Consider the following 19,621-nt stretch of genomic DNA (forward strand, 5'->3'; position numbering starts at 1 on the left):
AAATCATTTTTAGATGAGGAGATTTTAGTTTGTCAACTTCTGTTATTTTGAGGTCCCTCCAGATGGAGCTGTTTTAGGACATCTTGTCACTTTTAATCTCAACATGCTGCTCCTGGCCACGGCCCTGCCAATTTAATGTTTACACTTGTACATAAAAATGCAAACAGGGCCGTTTCGTGGTGGCGTAGGGGGTAGCGTGACTCATGTTTGGAGTCCTTGAGTCCTTGACGCGCCCGCTGCGGGTTTGACTCCCGGACCCGACGATATTTGCCGCATGTCTTCCCTCCTCTCCTTCCCCCTTTCCTGTCAGCCTACTTTCATATAAGGGACACTAGAGCCCTCAAAAGACCCCATGGAGGGGTAAAAACAATTATTAAAGTTTAAAAATGCAAACAGATACACAATTATACAACCGAACATCTTTGAAAAGCAGAAGTATAGCCTCCTGCACAACCAACAAGAAAGCAGCATGTGGTTTCTGGATGATAAGTCAACAACAAAATACTTGTCTTCTTCAGCAGCCATCATACAACACATATAGTGGTAAAACCAGCTGACCAAAGGTGCTGGACTTTAGCTTGGGTTGCTAAGTAACAGGCTGGGCTTTGCTGGGGGTGCTGGGATGGTTTTGAAATGGCTGGTTTCCAGACACCACAAATCATAAAATTATTGCCAAAAAACGGCTCGGTGGTTTTTTTAAGCACTTTGGCTGTTTTTAGAAGCAGTTGAAACCCAAATGGCAGTGAAAAACATGGAAAATTCATATTTTTCAACATAACTTCCCTTTTTTAGGTTCTTTGCATTAGCCATCTTGTTATAGATTAACAAAATAATTTTGGTTATTTTTCAGGGATTTTGACATTTTTGTCACTTGTAATTTGCTGATAAGATATTATTTGTAAAGGCAAGAGCCACCACAGGAAAGAACCTTAAAGTTAAACTCATAATTTGTCTCCTTTTGGTCCACATCCTCTAATTATACATTCGGAGCTCCTTTATCGACAAAGATCAGATAAGACTTAAATCCATGACTGGGTTCGTATCACAGCCTGAAAAAGAATGGTTTCTCACAGCAGGCGAGGAGCAGCTGAGTGACAGAGGAGCAGCAGTGTGGGAGATCCTGAGTGTTTACTCTGAGGACACTTTCAGCAGGAGATGTGAAAGCCCGTCTGCAGCCCAGACAGGATTTATCTCCCTTAGTGGCCTCGGTTATTAACCACAGCCATACAGATTGGCTCCAGAGTCATAAAAGTCTGAAAAGTTTATACACTCACTGCCTGAAGACATATGTTGCGATTTGAAAAGGGGAAATAAATCTTGATCAGCCATTTTTTACCCATCCTCATACAAAAAGATCCCAGAAGAAGCCTTTAGGACATTTCAGAAAGATAATGTGGCTCAGCTGAAGTCACCGGATGAAAACCACATCCATCTCAGTCTCCTCTTGTTCTCTTTAAAAATGGGAACTATTATGAAAAATGTACACAATTTACGTTTTTACACTTCCATTTGGGCTTCTACTGCTTCTAAACATTCACAGTGCTTTAAAAAAAAAAAGCACCCAGATGTTTTATGGCAATGAGTTTATGTGTTTTGGTGTCTGCTTCAAAAGTGTCCGGATTGTTAAGTCACTTTGGGCTATGTGTCGTTACCTAGCAACCTCTGCCAAGCCCACCCCGTTACCTAGCAACCCAAGCAGCATTCTAAGTTTTGGTCAGCGGTTTTTTACTTCTGTGTGCTGGAAAAGAGAAGTTTGAGTTTATTGGACGCATAGTGTAGTGAAATATAAACAGTTATGTACAAAGAAAATAGTTAAATTATATACAGTTAGTGTAAAAGCTATATACAAAGAAAACAAATTTAAAACAAAGGCAAACAAAAGAACAACAACAAAATATATTTACACGTTCAAAGAAGCGAGTAGAAGTATAAACTTATTTTTATACCCACCCCTCTTACATTAGCAGCATCAGCCAATAAATTACTATTCATGTTAGAGTGGATATAACAGTCTTTCTAAGTTACTATTTTCTATGTTCGTGTCACTGACTGGTGCAATGCATTTATATTTGCACGCCATTATGAGCAAGCATCAAACATGTGAAAATTCTTTCTTTATCAATATACCTTAATACAGTAATTGTCAACTTCATTAAGTAGTAACAATAACATTGGTAAGAGCAGTGATATGGCTGAAAACCTTATAGCCTTTTCAATTATAGATAATTGTTGATAATTATTGATTAGTTTTTTTTGTGTTTAAATATCTGAAATACAGCCAAACTGATATTAGCTTTTCTGTTTTATCAACAGTTTTCACTCCATTTTGTTTTTTATTTTTAAGCAGTTATGAGGCACATTGGTGAAACCTTAAACTGCTGCTGCGCAAGTTACTGAACAGGTTGTTGCTAGGCAACCAAAGAGAGTAAGTTAGTTGACTGTGAGAAGTTGAACAGCTAAAGCATTTCCTCTGCCTACATCTCCCTGAATGCTGTTCAGTTCTGGATCAAAGTTCAGTGAATATTCTTTGTATTGAATATTCTATCAGATGTATTATCTATTGATTTTGATCACTTGTCTACCAAGATATATATAGTTAATTATCTATTTTCCAGCTCTAAGTAGTACTAACATTAAGTGTTTTTTTTGTTGACTTACCATTTGCTGCATTCTTGCTGGTTGTGCAGGAGGCTCCACTTCTGCTTTTAAAAGATGTACAGGCATTTGTAGGGATTTTCATGTGTGAGTATAAACGCTGAGTTGGGGGCATGGCCACCTGCAGATTATTTGGATTTAAAGAGACAAAAGGCCATAAAAGGTGCTCCAAATAGGCAGAATTGACCAGACTAAAATCTCATTATCTTAGAATGATTTTGTAATGAACTTGTTTTGTGTAGCCCATAAATTTCCTAACCTGTTCAAGGAAGCATAATAGGTCATCTTTAACATCTATCAACGGTTTCACCACAGCTGACCACTTCTGTAGCAAACCTGGTGGTTTGGGTCTCATTACCGAGGCTGCGGCTCCACTTCCAGCTCTTTAAATAAACACCAAGCCTCTGAAACCACAGCACAGCTCCTCCAACATCATCCACTTCTCTCCAACACGAGCGCCGCTCAGGTCAGCGCTGCCTGATGGATGGACAGCTCAACCCGACCTGCTCTGCTTCCTCTCTCGCCTCTGATGGATGCTCCTGCTCTGGTTTCTCACTGAAACACAACATGACCAAACAAACATATTGCAGTGAAATCAGGCCCGACTCAGGACTGTATATAATAGAGCAGGCAGTGATGGCGTCCAAAGCCGCTGCTCGCATATACAGGCATGACTCCACTCCACTTATCATGCCAGGGGAAAGGAGGAGAGGACTCTCATTGGGTCGGCCGGTTTGGGGAGTCATCAGGAGCCGGGTTTTCCTCTGCTCAGATGGTTTCTCCGAAATGTGAGCCTGATCCCCATCTGGTTGGGACAGATAATTGTTGAACTTCTATGATTGCTGCAATTACTCATGGTAGGGCAACACAGACACCGACACTGAGGGAAGGATGCTCCTATAAGCTAACCTTGCCTTTTTGTGTTTGTTGATTTTGTTCTTAGTAGCGCCAGCTCACTATTATTTTATCATTTTTAGGACAGAAATTAATCAAGGTACTGTGTACAGTAAGCTATGAAAGTGCTTATTCTGCTTCCAAGAGCCTGTCTTTCTAGTAGCTTCCTAAAGTTATATAAATCTGGAGTTTTTTCTGTCCTCTCACGTTACACTGATGTCCAAAGTTTTTGCCAAAGTCATCACGTTGAAAGTTCTCGATGGCCTCAGTTTTTAAAATTAAAAGCAGCACAATAATTTCACAGAAACATTTAACCCATCCAGCAAAAAACTGAACTCACAATATTTCAATAAAAAAATGTAGTCTGATTTTTAGGTGGAAAAATATAATCAAATCATTGTTCCATTGACAGATTATTTAATTTATAAAATAAAATGTCTTGTTCCAAATTAAATAATCCACCAATGGAACCAGCATTTTTTAATCAACATTAAGGAATCATTGACTTTCAACCAGCTCATATTTCTTGCTGAAAAGTTACTTGTAAGTTAGTTTTGTCTTATTTCAAGTGTCCTAAGATATTTGCAGTAGAAACTAGACCAAACATACTTGGTAAGAGTTTGTCTACTCTCAGCAACGAGTACACTGTATGTCTTAATCTCCCTGGGAAAGAATTACCATGAGCCCACTTTTCAGAAAAAGGTCCTATTTACTGTAAAAATGGTCAATGAATCAAACCAGTACCTGCTGCTGTGTTATAAATAACAAACCCTGCCCTTGGAAAATGTAAAAAGTGCATTTGCCTTTGACTGGTGGGCCACGTGTAATAAACCCTAGAGCCACAAGTGGCCTGCGTACCGTATGTTGTTCACCCATCTTTTGGCTTATATATAATTACAGTATATCTTTAGGGAACAGATGAGTGTGAAAAATTATTAAATGCACAAAAACACACAATTAAGTGTATTATATGAGGAGCTCGACTTACAGCAGTTCATTTTCACACTTTGTGGCAGGAATCTGGTTATCCTGAATAAGTTTGTTGAATCTTAAGTGACTTAGGGAAACAAAATATTTGTCTAAAATGACTTTTGGCCTGAAAAAGTGGTGAAATAGCAACCCGGGTCCAAAGGATTCAGAAACCCTCAATAAATTTAGAACAAAACCTCTTTAAATGAAAGTTGCTTCCAATACTTCAGCTCTTTTGTACAGTTTTATGTTGCAAGTGTTAGTTTTAGGTAACCATCCGTTGCAGCTCATTGATCTGGTTTTATAATTTACAAATTGATCTCTCCTCTTCCCCTTTCGCAGCGATTGTAGGCATGAAAGTCTTACAGTCATGAAGACCATTCCAAATTATCCATTTAATGCTGAAGCATTTCACCCTAAAACCACAGACGTGAACCTTGTGGTAGGGCAGGATGAATTGTCGGGGGGATCACCAAAGTCAGTGGGAGTCGTCATCTGGAAACAATGAATGTCTGCATGAATTTTGATGGCAATCCATTAACCATACATCGAGATATTCCCATCTGGATCACATTCATGGGGCATTGTACTGACATGGCTGTAAGCATTGTTAAACGGCTTTAATAAGGCTAAATCAGAGCTGAACGACAAGGAAATTTGGGATTTGTGGTCATCAGGTGGTCAGAAATATGACTAAATACAGAAGACATCCAACAATCATTGCATTTACTGCATTTAAATAATTACAGGCATCAATGTTTTATGCCAGATGTTGGTATGTTGTTGTTTAATGGATAAATATTCACCCATATTCATGATCTCTGTTAAGTAAAGTTAGGTTCCTGATGATCTAAAGTTGATTCATCTTATATAGATCAACTTAATTAGCAAGAGGTCGACCATCTTTCAATAACATGAAAGGCAAAATCTTTCATAATGCTGAATTTAAAAAATATATTACATTTCAACATTATTTTGTATCAGCTGTATTTAATGCTGACTGAATAAACACAAAATTGTGTTTTCCTCACAATAATAAACCTATTAAATGAAACAAAACAGGAATTTCTTGGTTGCTGAATAGAAAAACAAGAGGAAAAGAATACCGAATACTGACGTGAACTTTGTAACTAGTTGCTATTGAGTTGCTATGACAACAAGCTTAAAACTAGCTCTCGTTCCTATTTTTGCCTTTTCTGTCGTCACATCCTCGCCTTCGAAGTTGCTCCTTCATGCAGCCTGCCTGAATGAGAACTTTTAAGGTGAAACTTGAGGAGTTTGTCAACTGTTTATATTTCAAAACAGAACGTTAAGTGGATTTTGAACCGAACTCTTGTGTGTGGCCCGTTTTTTTCCCCTCTGTTCTGGCATGCCGCCATCTTTGATTTAAAAAATAAATAAGTAAAATCAAACCTCTGCTCAAGAATGACAGGCAGCGCCCTCTGCTGGATGGCGGCCAAACTACAACATAAAAAAAGTCTAAACGGACGTTATTGGACGCAGTTGGAACTAACTTTTATAAACCAACAATTTTAAGTTGATTTGTTGTTTTTAGGATTCCAGAAAAAACCCAATATTATCAGAAAGCGTCATAACGTAAATGAACGACTGATGTTGGATGTCTTTGCAGATTTCAGAGCTACAGAAGGAACTCGATGACCTTGAGAAGAGTAATGAGGAGCTGTTGGATGAAGTTGAGGTGAAAGGGGCTGCGTACATGGATGAGGTTGAAGAGTTGGAGGTTTGGGATTTGAACTCTTGATACAGCTTTTCTAACTTCATCTCCTTGTTTTTTTTTAAACACTCCAAATTATCTGTTGTTTAGTTTACTATAACAGAAATGAAGCAGCAGGAGGTTGACTTCAAATCCCAGATGAAAGAGCAGTGTGAGGAGTACAGGGAGCTGCTCGGTCAGAAGATGGCAAGAGACATGGAGATTGCGGCCTACAGGTAATAAAAGATGACGCCCATTTGTACATGAAAATAAGCTCCAATCATCCTGTAGGCAACAGATAATGTTTTAATTAAGACTTAGTAGAAACTGTAAACCTTTAGGAGGTTTTCAGGAAAAAATAGCTACTTTCTACAGAAGAGTCAACAATTTTCTGTCTCAGGTATTTCTATTGGTCAAGCTAAATTTGGTTTATTTGCCTTTTTACCTGTGAAACTCTGACGACCCAAACGTGTGTATTTCTGGATGGACACAGTGGTGTGTTCTGGCTGACCCAAAGTGTTAGCGCACAGTTGCTAATCTGAAAATTAATTAGTAGTGGAGCTAATTTTGTTTAGCTCTTTTGCCAGCTTTGAAAATGCACTTAGCTTCCCCTAAATTGATTTTTCAATATACATTATAATGCCTGAATTTACTGTTTTGTAAACTTTTAGTTGTGTTGAAGTTTTTTCATCTCCAAGTAGTTAGATGTTTATATTCATGCTCTTATTTTGAAGTGGCTATAGACTCTATATGAAGCGCATTATCTCACTACCCTCCCCAAATCCTTAAATTTAATTGAATTTAATTAAAAAAAAATACTGTATTGATCTGAAAGGAAAGTTAAATAAACTTCAATCTAGGAACATACAGGAACAAAAATCATGAATAGAGAACAATATATAAACATAAGTCCAATATCTAAGGGCATTGTAGAACATAAATTATAATGTCAAAATGAAATTGATGCTTGGGGGTTGTAGTCTTTCAAGGGCAGACATTATTTGATTTTAAGTTAGCCCTTTTGCATTAACTTGCGCTAAATGTCATGTTGGTATAGCATAGCAGCGTCAGCGGTTCTATGCTAACCTTAGGGTTAGCATAACTAACATTTCAGTCATCCACAGAATATTTTTACTGATTTCTTTTCTTCAAATAAAGAGAAAATTATATATTAGGAGGCCATGTTATAGTTTTTGTGTTGTAGTTTAAAGCTTATTTAATCACACTTTAGCTGGCTAGTAGAAGGAAGGAACAGCTGTTTTCTGTGGTTGGTTGTGAAAACAATGTTAAACTTTTCAGCTTTTTCCTCCTTATAGGACCACATCTCAATCATAAATACTAAGCTCACCGTCGTAGTAATATTTTAGCACATTCATTGTGCCATTGCTGCAAGGGTTTACAGTAAGATTGATTGTTAGTGTGACTGTCAGTCACAGGGAAGGCATGGTGGGGTTTTTATTGAAAGAAAAACACAGCACAAAGTGATTTCTCTGTTAAGTTTGTCATCCTCTTGCATGTCCTCATTAAGTCTGGTTACAGTTATAACCCACAGAGCCTGACATCTTTTGTGAAAGTGTTTCTCCATGGTAGGGGGTCAGATGGAAACAGATGGTGCTCAACAATGTTCCCCTTTAGGAAATGTCTTCTGATGGGTTTGAAGAACAGCGCATGGTGGTCCCGTCATGTTTATCTTAGATTTTAATCTGCTGCCTGCTGAGTTTGATGTTTGTTCTGTATGAGAAAAAAAAAAACGAATATTCACAGAACCATGCAAAGATATCCTCACCCCGTGAACATTTACAGATATTAGCAGGTTAAAATCACAAACTTCACCGAATGTTTGAGGGTTTTCTGACTTGAACACAGCAAATTCATCCAGACGCTGATCAACATTTTTTTCTTTTACATCCCAGTTCTGTGTCCAACTATGTTTGTTTTGTATTTATTAAAGTACACTCATCTATTATTATGTATTTCTATATTTGCACTGCCTTTTAGAGTTGCTACTTTTTAAATTTTGTTGTGCTTTCTTGCACAATGACAATAAAGGAATTCTGACTCTTAATTGCAAGAAAAAGAAAACATAAAACATGAATTATTCACATTTTGGCCAAGAAAAACGCTCTCAACGTGAACCACAACAAGTTGAACATGCTTCCCCAAATATGTTGTGTTTTTCCTGACAACGTAAATTCTTTTGCTTGCGATAGAGACTCATAATTATTTAAAAAATTGTCTGTTATATGTTTCGCTGTTGGAGTTTACCGCTTTTCGCCAGATTTTTCATGTGACGATGCTCAATGTATCTGTTCAAACAAACAAACAAACAAACAAACATGATGGACTATATTAGCCAGAGCTAACAGCTTTAACTGGAGCTAATGTGAAATCAGAACAAATAGGAAGCTATTGAATGGATGTTTAAAGTCATAATGAAGCATCTTTATGTCTTTGTAACTCTAATAAATTTGGGTGAATGTTTTGAGCCTGATGCTAACCGTAAACATCCTGGTTTAGAAACTGGAGCTCTTTGCCTTTCTGGGTTAGTATTTTAAAGCTGAAGCAGCACAAACACCAACGTTTTTGATTGAATACCATTTTGGTCCTCCTCATTTTCATTTCCTCTTGTCACAGTGTTTTATTCCACGTGTCCCTGTGGAATAAATTTGACTTCTTCTGAATTTCTTCTCAACTCTTCTTCTTTCCACAAAAGCTAAATTTGTATATTGTGGAATTAACCGGTGAAATTTATGATAATAATGTGAAATGGAAATGTTCATGTATTCTAAAGGAAAGGCCCCACTGATGGTTTTTGAATCTATTTTCTTATTTTTTATTTTTTTGATGTTTAATGCTGCCCAGCCTCTCGTTTGGAGCCGAACTGTAAGACTTTTACTCTCCTCTGTATGTCTGTATGAAATCATGTGGGGGAAGAAACTTAAAGGTTACTTTGTGGTCCATCTCACGTAGTTTAGCCTGGAAACCTGCAGTTTCTTTTTAAGATGTTCCTGCAGACAGGCTTGACATCCGTGTCCGCCCGGGTCACAGGAAGCAGCTCCTGGAAGTGATGCAGCTTCCTGCATATGGCCTTGAGGCTTTCTTGTCATTTCCTTCGGTTCACTGAGGTTATTCAACCATCTGCCATCCTGCTATGTGAAGTGACGCACTTCTGCCATCCCATGTCGTTGCCACAGACATCCTCTTGCCCCCCCTTGCTCCCTGTGCCACCGCCTCTGACCTGCAGGGGGCCTTGCTGCGTTTTGAGCTGAGATCCTGGAGAGTTAAAGGGGATCTATTATGCAAAATTCACATTTTGCATGTTTTTATACTTCCATTGGGTCTCAAATGCGTCTAAAAACAAGCCAAGCGCTAAACGCCCACCCAAATATCCTCACATTCATGACAAAGACAATAACACTGATTGGATAAAAATTTACTGCTAATTTTTTTGATCCAAGATTACAGCGAACATCTCTCATTTAAAAGAAACTGTAGGACAATTAAATTCACACATATGCAAGTTTTTTTTTCTTCCATTTGGGTCTCAAACCCCTGAAGTGCTCAAAGGAACCACCCAGCCATTTTATGGTAATAGTTTGATGGTTTTGGTGTCTGGAAAACGAGCCATTTCAAAAACGTCCCAGTTAAGTTTTATTTTACAGGCACTGCTCAGTTACCTAGCAAACCCTGCTAGTCCAGCCCTTCTACCTAGTAACCCAAGCTGAGCCATAAGCACATTTGCTCAGTTGATTTTACTGTTGTACAATGGCTGCTGGAAAAAACAAGAGTTTTGTTGTTGACTCACCATCTATAAACCATTTGCTGTGCTCTTGTTGGTTGTGCAGAAGGTTCTACTTCTGCTTTTCAAAGGTGTACGGTTGTATAATTGTGCATCTGTTTGCTGCCGTTTTCACGTGAGTGAAAATGTTGATTTGGGGCAGCAGCCTGTTTGGATTTAAAGTGACAGGAGCTCCAAAAAGAAGCTCCAAATAGGCAGAATTGACCAAAATCTCTTTATCTAAGAATGATTTTGTAATGAACATGTTCTGTGCAGCCTATAAATTCCCTAACCTGTTCAAGGAAGCATAATAAGTCACCTTTAGAAGACGTCTTACCTTGTGCTCTGCTCTGTACCAGCCTTTTAGCGTCAACACATCCCTCATTAGACTCATTCACTAATCCTCCACAGCTCCTGTTCCTTCTCTTTGACTCACACAGTAAACCCTCATCCAATGTTTTCTCTACTTTTCTTCATATAGTGGATGTTTTGTTATCCAGTATTAGATCCATAAATAGGAAATTAGTTTTTTTGGTTTAAATTGCCTCCACCACACACACTAACTACCCCAGTTTGCCCTGACTGGGGGGCTTATGGCCCATGAAAGTATTTCAGAGAAGCTCCTGCAGATGCTTGGTGCTTTAGTTTTCTGAAACTGTGAACAACGTTTGACTGTAAGTCATTCTGCCGTCACACACAGATCCTTCCTGATTTACGTCACGCTGAGAGCTGAGCTTTATAAAAGGACTTTATAAAAAAACATCTGGTTTTACTGGTTTAATCAGCTTTTGAATGAATAGGAGGTAAAAACAACCTGAGGTGTGAAAATATAAAGGACAAAAAAACATGAAACTTGTTTCTAGAAAAACTGATTCCCATGTTGTTGCCACAGACATCCTCTTGCCCCCCCCTGCATTATAATAATAATAGTAATAATAATAATAATGTTATTATTTAGATGATTTAAAACATCTGGATGTCGTCTCGTCTGTAAATAAACAAGCACAGGATTCATTTGGACACTGCAGGTTTTTTAATTTAACTTCAGTCTTAAGTAAAAGAGTGAAATTAAATAAAAAATATTATGTATTTAATTTTGAGCTGATATTGTTACCGTGTCACTTCTCCCCTAAAAATCTGACACTGTTTGTATCTGCTTGTTGCTGATATGTAAATTATAATTACCATCAGACTGATTTTGAAAACAAAATTACAAAGTTTGGTTTCCCTTCTGAACAACCTGTTCCAGTTGCATATTATTTACTCTATTTACCTGTTTTAATGTTTTTCTGCCTTCCAGGACTCTGGTGGAGGAAGAGGAGGTGAGACTCTGCAGCCTGTCACTCGGCCCGATCCGATAGGGCTCTGCTGGATTCTGCCCTGATGCACGGATTAGAAAACAGACCAGAAAACACGACAAACGGACCCAGAATGAGCACTTTGATGAAGCTTAAGCGTAGCAGCTCTATCCACTGACAGATTGAAGCCGCCCGGAGGCCTCAGCCAGCTGATAACGGGTCGCATGCAGATGACCTGGAGACCAAAATGGATCGGTCTGAAACCTGTAGGAGGCTCAGGTCTGGCTCTAATATTCCTTTGAAGTGGGTTTTATCTCCTTCAGCTCTCTGATTCCCACACATTTGGTTCCCTTTTTGTAAAACAAGGTTCAAATTTAAAGGGGAAGTATTGTGTAAAATATATTTTTTTTTGATCTTCATATAATTTTAGAATGTTATTTCCTTTTTGGAGTGTTGTCTTGATTCTTTCATGCATGTTTGAGGAATCCTTCAATCTCCATGGCAACCATTCAGCTGTGCACAATGCCTGGGTGGACCTAGCCCCGCCTTCGAGGACAAACCTGCCCCTCAGAGATGCAGTTTCAGAGCTTTCTCCTCACAGAGCAGCTCTACTTAGCCCAGCTCCTTCAGACTAGCCGGCAGCAATTAGCAAACACCTGGTGGAAGTCGTTATAGGAGCTACTTCTCAGTTCAATGCTGGTAAAAACGATGTTAAAGTGTTAATAAAGGAGCAAGTTGCAAGCAGAGCAGGTGTTTTTAAAGAGACTGAGGCCCAATTTAAAGGTGTTAAATTACAAACTAAAAATTTAAGTCATATTTGATTTTTATACCAACTGAGGGAAACATTGTTGCTTAATTATGCTAAAAAAAACCAACATACTGCCCCTTTAACCTCAAAACTAAATTTTCCATTTTATCGCCTTATTAGGACCGACAAGTCTGAATTCTTCAAGCAAAACAAAAATCATAAAGTGGTTTGAGTTTCTGTAATGAATATTGTTTTGTTCTAATAATGAAAGAGTCACAAAGAAAATAGTTTTGGTGTTACCTGTTGTAACGATGCAGTTTGCGCCTGGAGGACACATAATGCCGCCCCTTTAAAAGCAGAAACACAGAGCCACCTCGTCTGTCACTCAAACTCCTTCTGATTGCCACCTCTTAACCTTTGACCCCGTTGCTGTAATCAGACACACAGACGGGCTCCTCCTCCGTCACTGAAAGCGTCCCGCCTTGCTTTTGTTTTTACAGTCAGGTCTGCATGCTGCTTGTGAGAGTAAGCTGTGTTTGCTTAGCAAATGGCTCGTGAAGTTGTTTTTGTGCAACCTTCAACAAGTGAGCACCTGGATCTGAGTGATTCATTGTTTCCTCCTCGAGAACCAGTGTCCCAATTTGATGTCATTTCACAAAAAAGTGTTTGGCAAAGCATTCCTCACTAATCTTTTCCTCATTGTTAGCATCAAAGCTGTCTGTTATCAATCATCCTGCACAAGCATTAAAATGTACTTGGGATTTAGATTAAATAAAACTGAATGCCTGAAAAATCACTGCAGATTGTGACTTATTCCAGAAGAGCCCTCGGTTTCATGAGAACTGCTCGCTCAAATGAGCTTCAGCGCGCTGTAAAACATCTTTTCAGAGCAGCAGGATTTATGTGGAGCGCTCCGGCTTTCATTGATCTTCATCCTCATCATGAGATTTTAACATTCCCAGCTGTTAAAGTTCTCAGAGGCTTGTTAGCTCTGGCATGAAGCTGGAAAAATGCAGCTAATAACGGATCGGATTGGATTAGAGACGGTTGGAGGACCTCTGGAGACGAGAAACTCTGTGATAACGGAGATCTGTTTCTGATGAAGAGGCCCTCAGGATCTGCTGAGATGCTTAAAGGTGACATGTTATGCTTGCTCGATAAGGTTAGCATAGAATTATGGTCTATAGAAAACATGTTTGCTACATATTTTACACAAAATCATTCTTAGATGATGAGATTTCAGTCTGGTCAGTTCTCCTTATTTCAGAATGAGCTGTTTTAGGGCATCTTGTCTCTAAATCCAAAATCTGCTGCTGGCCTCACCCCCAATCCTGTGTTTACACTCACGTGAAAATGTCTGGAAACAGACACACAATTATACAACCATAAATCTTTGAAAAACAGAAGTGAAGCCTCCTGCACAGCCAACAAGAATGCAGCAAGTGGTTTCTGGATGGTAAGTACACAACAAAACTTTTGTCTTTTTTCAGCAGCCATTATAAAACAGTAAAACCAGCTGGCCAAACATCCTGGAGCCCTGCTTGGGTTGCTAGGTAACGGGCTGAGCTCTGCTTGGGTTGCTAGGTAACGACGCAGAGCCTGTGGAATGTGACTTAACAATCAGAAGGTTTTTGAAACTGCTCATTTTCCAGACACCAAAAAGTAAATTTATTGAAAATAAACAGCTTTTGTGGTTTTATTAAGCAGTTGGGTTGTTTTTAGAAGCAACTGGAATTAAAAAACTTGAAAAATGTGAATTTTGCCTAATAGGCCAAAAGATAAAATGCTAGTTTAATAAAGGTTATATCTGTATTCTTACATCAAAAATAGGTGCTGTAAACTTTATCTATCATTTTGCTTTTTTTATCCAGTCAGTGTTATCTTTGCTTCAGATGTAAATAGGAAATTATTTCCTGTTCAAAAATGTATCTAAACTCATCAAAACCAAATAAATTTTGAGCTTTTAATGATTTATTTTGGAAACATAAAGCAGCAAACAACCTTAAAAACACAAATCTCACAAGTTTTGATTTATTGTGGATTTCCTCTAATCCACACTCAGTCCAAACTATGAACACAGGTTCAGATATACCCACTGAGACCCACTAATGTTAAATTAAATGTCCCTCACCAGCTGTCTTATGGTGCTCCTGTGTAAATATTGGCGTAGGCACAACTCTGAGTTGCCAAACGCAGACCCGACCCCAGGTCACTGAATAAGTTTATATTTCAGCTAGCTGCATTCAGTAGCGTGTTGACAGCTTCAGCTGCATGTTGAGGTGAAAACCCAAGTGTCCGCCACTCCAGCCTCCCTGGTTAGGACAAAAAATCTCATGATTAACGTGGTCATACATTATTCTTGGGAAAATTAATGCTAAGTTTGGTACTCATTCCAGCGTAATTGTTTTTTTCTATTCAGTTAAATTCAGGTTGTTTATATATACAGAGGTGGATTTAGTAACCAAAAATTTAACTCATGTAAAAGCAGCAAGTAAAAGTAAAAATTAGTCAAGTAAGAGTAAAAAAGTATTTGGTAAAACGTTTACTCGAGTACTGAGTAGCTGATCATATGATTAAGCTTTTAATATTTCAAAGCTAACTGAAAATGTTGGTATTTTAATGACGAGAATGACAATAATTTATATAACTAACAAAAAATAAAGTCAGGCAAAAGAAACATTTTTTTTATCATTTTCTTTAAAAAAAAAAAAACCTGAAGAAACTTTTAACAGGAACTGCAGGTGTGTGTCTGGTGAATGTTTGGTTAAAACATGTTTGTTTTTCATTCAGTGGGTAAAAAAAATCCAGGAATTTTACTGAAGTAAGAGTAGAAATACTTTATAATCAAATTACTGAAGTAAATGTAAAAAGTACATTGTACCAAAAATACTCCTGAAAGTACATTGTTTTCAAAAGTCACTCAAGTAAATGTAACTAGTTGCTACCCAGCTCTGATGTATGACAATTTGCTACAAATATTCCCAATGCAATTTACCAAAGAAAAGAAAAATTCAGATAATTTCAGTAAAGACCTGAACAAACGGTTGTTAAATTACCTCCTCCACTCAAAATCTAACAAACTACAATCCAATGAGCCTCAGACTTACTCAGCTGGTAAAGTATTAAATGTTGTAATGATATAAACATAGTTGTTTTTTTTATTATTTCTGTGTAACAATTCACACAAACTCCCCTGCATTGTTTCCTTTGTGCACCTCGGGATTTGTCCGTTAGTCGAGTCCGTTATTCAACTCTCACCAGAACTTGGTTCTTTCTTTTTCTTTTTGTGTTGCTACACAAATCCTGTCTGAACCTCTAATAGTTTTATAATCTTCGCCAAGAACACGCCCAGCACATGTCAGAGCGGAGGGTTTTAGGATTAAACTCCTAAACACTTTCAGCTCTGACAGGCATTTACAGAACGAGGAAATCAGAAAACAAACTTTTGATAATCAAAGTGAAGGAATTCTTCTTGTTTATTTGTTGAATATCTATTTTAAAAGATGTATTTTCACAATTTTTGGACCTGTGTTTTTTAACATTAGTGGAATATCGGCCACATTTGTGCACTTTTGTACTGTAAACCCATCTACTGACCCAATGATACTCTTATTTTATTTATAAAAATTACATTGCTGCTGACTTTTCTCATACATGGTAAAAAATACAATATAGATACATAAAATGTTAATTTGTCTCTGTTGGTTTCATCCTCATCAGATCCTGACCTCATAGGGCCAATGGAAACTGTGGTAGTTTGTTTCCTGGTTGTATTGTGACTGATTCTATTTATGACAATTATATTTGTATTTTTTTTGGCATTTCTTCTTTGCTGCCTGCAAAACATTAGGAAACAGATTAACATTGTGGGTTTCCTTTGGGAGGCATCTGACCTTCTGATTGGAAAGTTTTTGAAGTCATTTAGAAAATCTTTATTCCTGAGTTTTATAAAAGGTTTGTACACTCCAAAAACACAAAATCTTACCAATTACCTTTGGTCTAGTTTATAGTGCAAATATCTTAGTACACTCGAAATAAGATAAAACTTACTAATAAGTGACTTTCAGGAGGAAATAGGAGTTCATTTTAAGTAAGTAATTCCATAATATTGATGAAAAAGTTCTTGTTCCACTGGCAGATTATTTCACTTATAAGAAGACATTGTTCCAAGGTTTTAAATAAACAATCTGCCAGTGGAACGAGTACTTTTACGTCAATATTAAAAGCTGAAAAGTTAATTCGAAGTCAGTTTTGTCTTAATTCAAGTATTCAAGATAAATCCTATAGAAACTAGAAAGAACGTACTTTGTAGGATTTTGAGTTTTTGCAGTGCACCAGTGAATAATTCATGGAAACAGTTTAATTATGATTCTAATTTGTTGCATTTTGTTCACCGGTCAGAACTGGCTGTAACTCATGCAACATTTGTTTTTATTTCACTCAAACCTCACGGTGGCACCAGAGATAAAGTAAGTGAACCACCAAAGTGTGGAGGATTACTCTTCAGGGAGCCAGATTTAAAGAAAAGTTGTAATTTTAAAAGAATTGATTATGTGAACTACTAAATGTATTTTCTGCACAATAAGACGAAAAGTACCACTGTGTTTGTGATAGATGATGGGAAGATAAGCAAATGGGCCTAAATGAGCTGTTAATGGAAGTAAAAATATCAGTTTTTAAAGAGTTGGTTTGGAAAACCTCTATTTTTTTATTTATGTAGTGACCCCTGCACTCCTCATTTTCTTTTGCTGACATCAAACATCTGTGATAACAGAGGAAAATGTGTATTAACCCCTAAAAGATGGTCGGTGACACAGAGTGACCCAGGGCAGCGGTTCAACGCCTCCCATCCTTAAAGAAGGCCGAGACTTTCAAAGCCGAGAGGCTGACCAGAGGTTTTCCTTTCTTAAATGTTCGTTTTCAGGAGGCGGGGCAAAACCTGACTAATGCTAACAAACACTGGAGCGAGTGCTTTGGGTTGGAAAAAGATTGAATGTGTCGGCGTGGTTCTGATGAAAGAGGCCATTTCACACAACATGTGCTGCGTTCATAACATCCAGTTAAGTTCACGTGGCTTTACATTAAGAGTGACAGGGCCGGGCTGATAAATTATGACATGTGAGCTCGTTGTATCTGTCAACATATCTTCAATCTGCAGCACAGAAATCTGATTAAGGCCTGAGGTAATGCTAACCAAGGTCAGCTAGCATGTTGTCACCTACGCATAGGTAACCCTACAAAAGATCTCGCAGCCCTTCAGGTTCACTCAGGCAAATAAACACTGTCTTCACAAAGGACAAAAGCCATTTTTTAAAGTCTCTTCTTGGCAGCTTGAGTGTAGCGAACCAAGCCGGTGTTTAGAAAGCAAATAAATAAGAGAGGACAGGGTTGGATCAAGGAAGAAATAAGAACAGTAAAAATATACAAAGGAGAAAGAGCTATTGAGAAAGTATTTCCTTAACAAGAGGGGAACAAATAATAAATTAAGGGGCCCCTATTCCCCAGTGGACGGACTGGCATGCCTGAGGGTGGAAGGAAGTGGGCATCTCTCCGTTTATAGGGGTCACAGAGAGCCTTCCACTGTGGGAGCGCCACGCAAGACGAGTCCTGAGAGAAAACTGTTCGAAGGAATGTTTACACACACAAACACACATAACACAGCACACACAGCGTTTACAAGCCTGGCCAGTTTGAATGAAAGCAGTGGCAGGGACTGTGCTGCCCTCATATCCCTCATCGTCTCACTGCTTCAGTTTCTGGCCTCCTCATTTCTCCCACTTGGCCTGTATAACTGAGAGACTGCTGACAGCAACGACCTCACGTTTACCCCAAACTCCTCCAGCCTCCGTCCCCGAGCAGGTGGCAGGCACCACCAACACCAGGCTCCTCGTCTACGCCGCTTCTCTTACATCATTTTTTATTTTCTTTGTGTCTAGTCAGGAGATAAAGGAAAATAGGCTTTTTTCAAAGGGGATCAATTATGCAAAATTCACCTTTTATGTAGAAATCAAGGAGAAATTGTTTTCTGTTCACAAACCAGTCCATCCAAAGTGTTAAAATATTAGTAGCTACTACATAACCGCAATATATATTAATATTAATAAATGTGATACTGTAAGTAATATAAGTAAGTATATAAGTAATATAAATTTGACCCACATATAAAATAACATGCTAATATTTTAACATAAAAATGTGTTTGTCTATGGATAAATCTATGAATGAGTCCAGATGTATGTTTTTGTATTTTCATTTTGGGTCTCAACTACTAAAAATAATCCAAGTGCTTAAAAATAACGCCCAGCGGTTTTTGGCAGCTGGAAAATTTGTTGTTTTTTTGTTGTTGTTTTTTTTAAATAGTGAGATTCCACGAGCGCTGCGTCGTTACCCTAGCAACCCCAGCCAAGCCCAGCCCTCGTTACCTAGCAACCCAAGCAGAGCCCCAGCATGATTGGTCAGCTAGTTTTACCGCCTTATGTGCTGCACAGAGGAGTGTAAAGTACTCTAAAATTGTACTCTAGTAAGAACGCCACTACTTCAACATATTTTTTACTCAAGTAAAAGAAAAAAGTGACTGTCCAAGAAATCACTCAAGTGAGAGAGGAAAGAATCTGGTTAAGCAGCTACTCAAATGTTGTGTAACTGATCAGAGCATGTGATTTAATATTTTCATCAGGACAGATAAAAATGTTAACTTATGTACAAATTCTGGTATTTTAAAGAGTAAAATTTAAAAAAATTAATGCTAATTAATACCATGATTACAAAATAACACATTCAGGCAGTACTTCTCCAAGTCACTAAAAACAACAAATATGTGTGAAAACAACCAGTTTGTAGTTGTGCTTGTATCTGATCATTTTAGTTTTTTCTTCAATCAGTGAAGTTACTCACAGTGGGTAGAATATCCAGAAATTTTACTCAAGTAAGAGAAACAATACTTTATAAAAATATTACTCAAGTAAAAGTAAAAAGTACAGCATTGTAAAAGTAATCCTAAAAGTACATTTTCTCCAAAATGTTACTCAAGTAAATATGATTAGTTTCTACACTCTGAAGATGAGTGTTTTGTTATTAACTTACCATTCAGAAACCACTTTCTGCAATCTTGTTGGCTGCGCAGGAGGCTCCACTTCTACTATTCAAAGATTTACACTTGTACAATTAAGCATCTGTTTTCAGTAATTTTCACATTTATCTGGATTTAAGGTGACGAGGCCCTAAAACAACTCCTTCTGAAAAGAGATCAAAATAGACAGAACAGACTAGACTAAAATCTCATTATTTAAGAAAGATTTTGAGCAAGAAATGTATTGAACATGTTTTGAATAGTCCATGGATCCATCCTAATCTGTTTAAGGAAGCATGATAATTCACCTTTAAGTTCCTGCGAGTCTCACACAGTGGGTCAGTCACATCAAACCTGTTAAATGTTTTCCCCTTTTGTCCCAAATAGTTCAGTTAATCAACTTCACAAGGCATGCTGGACAGAGGGGGATAAAAGTCTGGGAGGCAGGAGAAAACAGGCAGGATTTGTATTCTCCTGCGGCGGCTTTCATACCCAT

General features: G+C 37.9%; 1 protein-coding gene across 3 annotated transcripts in view; it reads left to right on the forward strand.

The window, feature by feature from the left end:
- vimr2 (vimentin-related 2) overlaps positions 1-12,849 on the forward strand; it is a 28,462-nt gene extending 15,613 nt beyond the window's left edge. The window contains exons 9-11 of one of the 3 annotated variants that reach the window (XM_044127873.1): positions 6,149-6,259; positions 6,344-6,468; positions 11,311-12,849. In XM_044127873.1, the coding sequence (XP_043983808.1) occupies positions 6,149-6,259; positions 6,344-6,468; positions 11,311-11,371 (297 nt within the window). In that variant the 3' untranslated portion in view covers positions 11,372-12,849. The remainder of the gene's footprint in view (positions 1-6,148; positions 6,260-6,343; positions 6,469-11,310) is intronic. The other 2 variants (XM_044127875.1, XM_044127874.1) reach the window with 2 other exon arrangements.
- The last annotated feature ends 6,772 nt before the right edge of the window (positions 12,850-19,621 follow it).

The sequence above is a fragment of the Gambusia affinis genome, linkage group LG09 (genome assembly GCF_019740435.1).
Source record: "Gambusia affinis linkage group LG09, SWU_Gaff_1.0, whole genome shotgun sequence".
Classification (NCBI taxonomy): Eukaryota; Metazoa; Chordata; class Actinopteri; order Cyprinodontiformes; family Poeciliidae; genus Gambusia; species Gambusia affinis.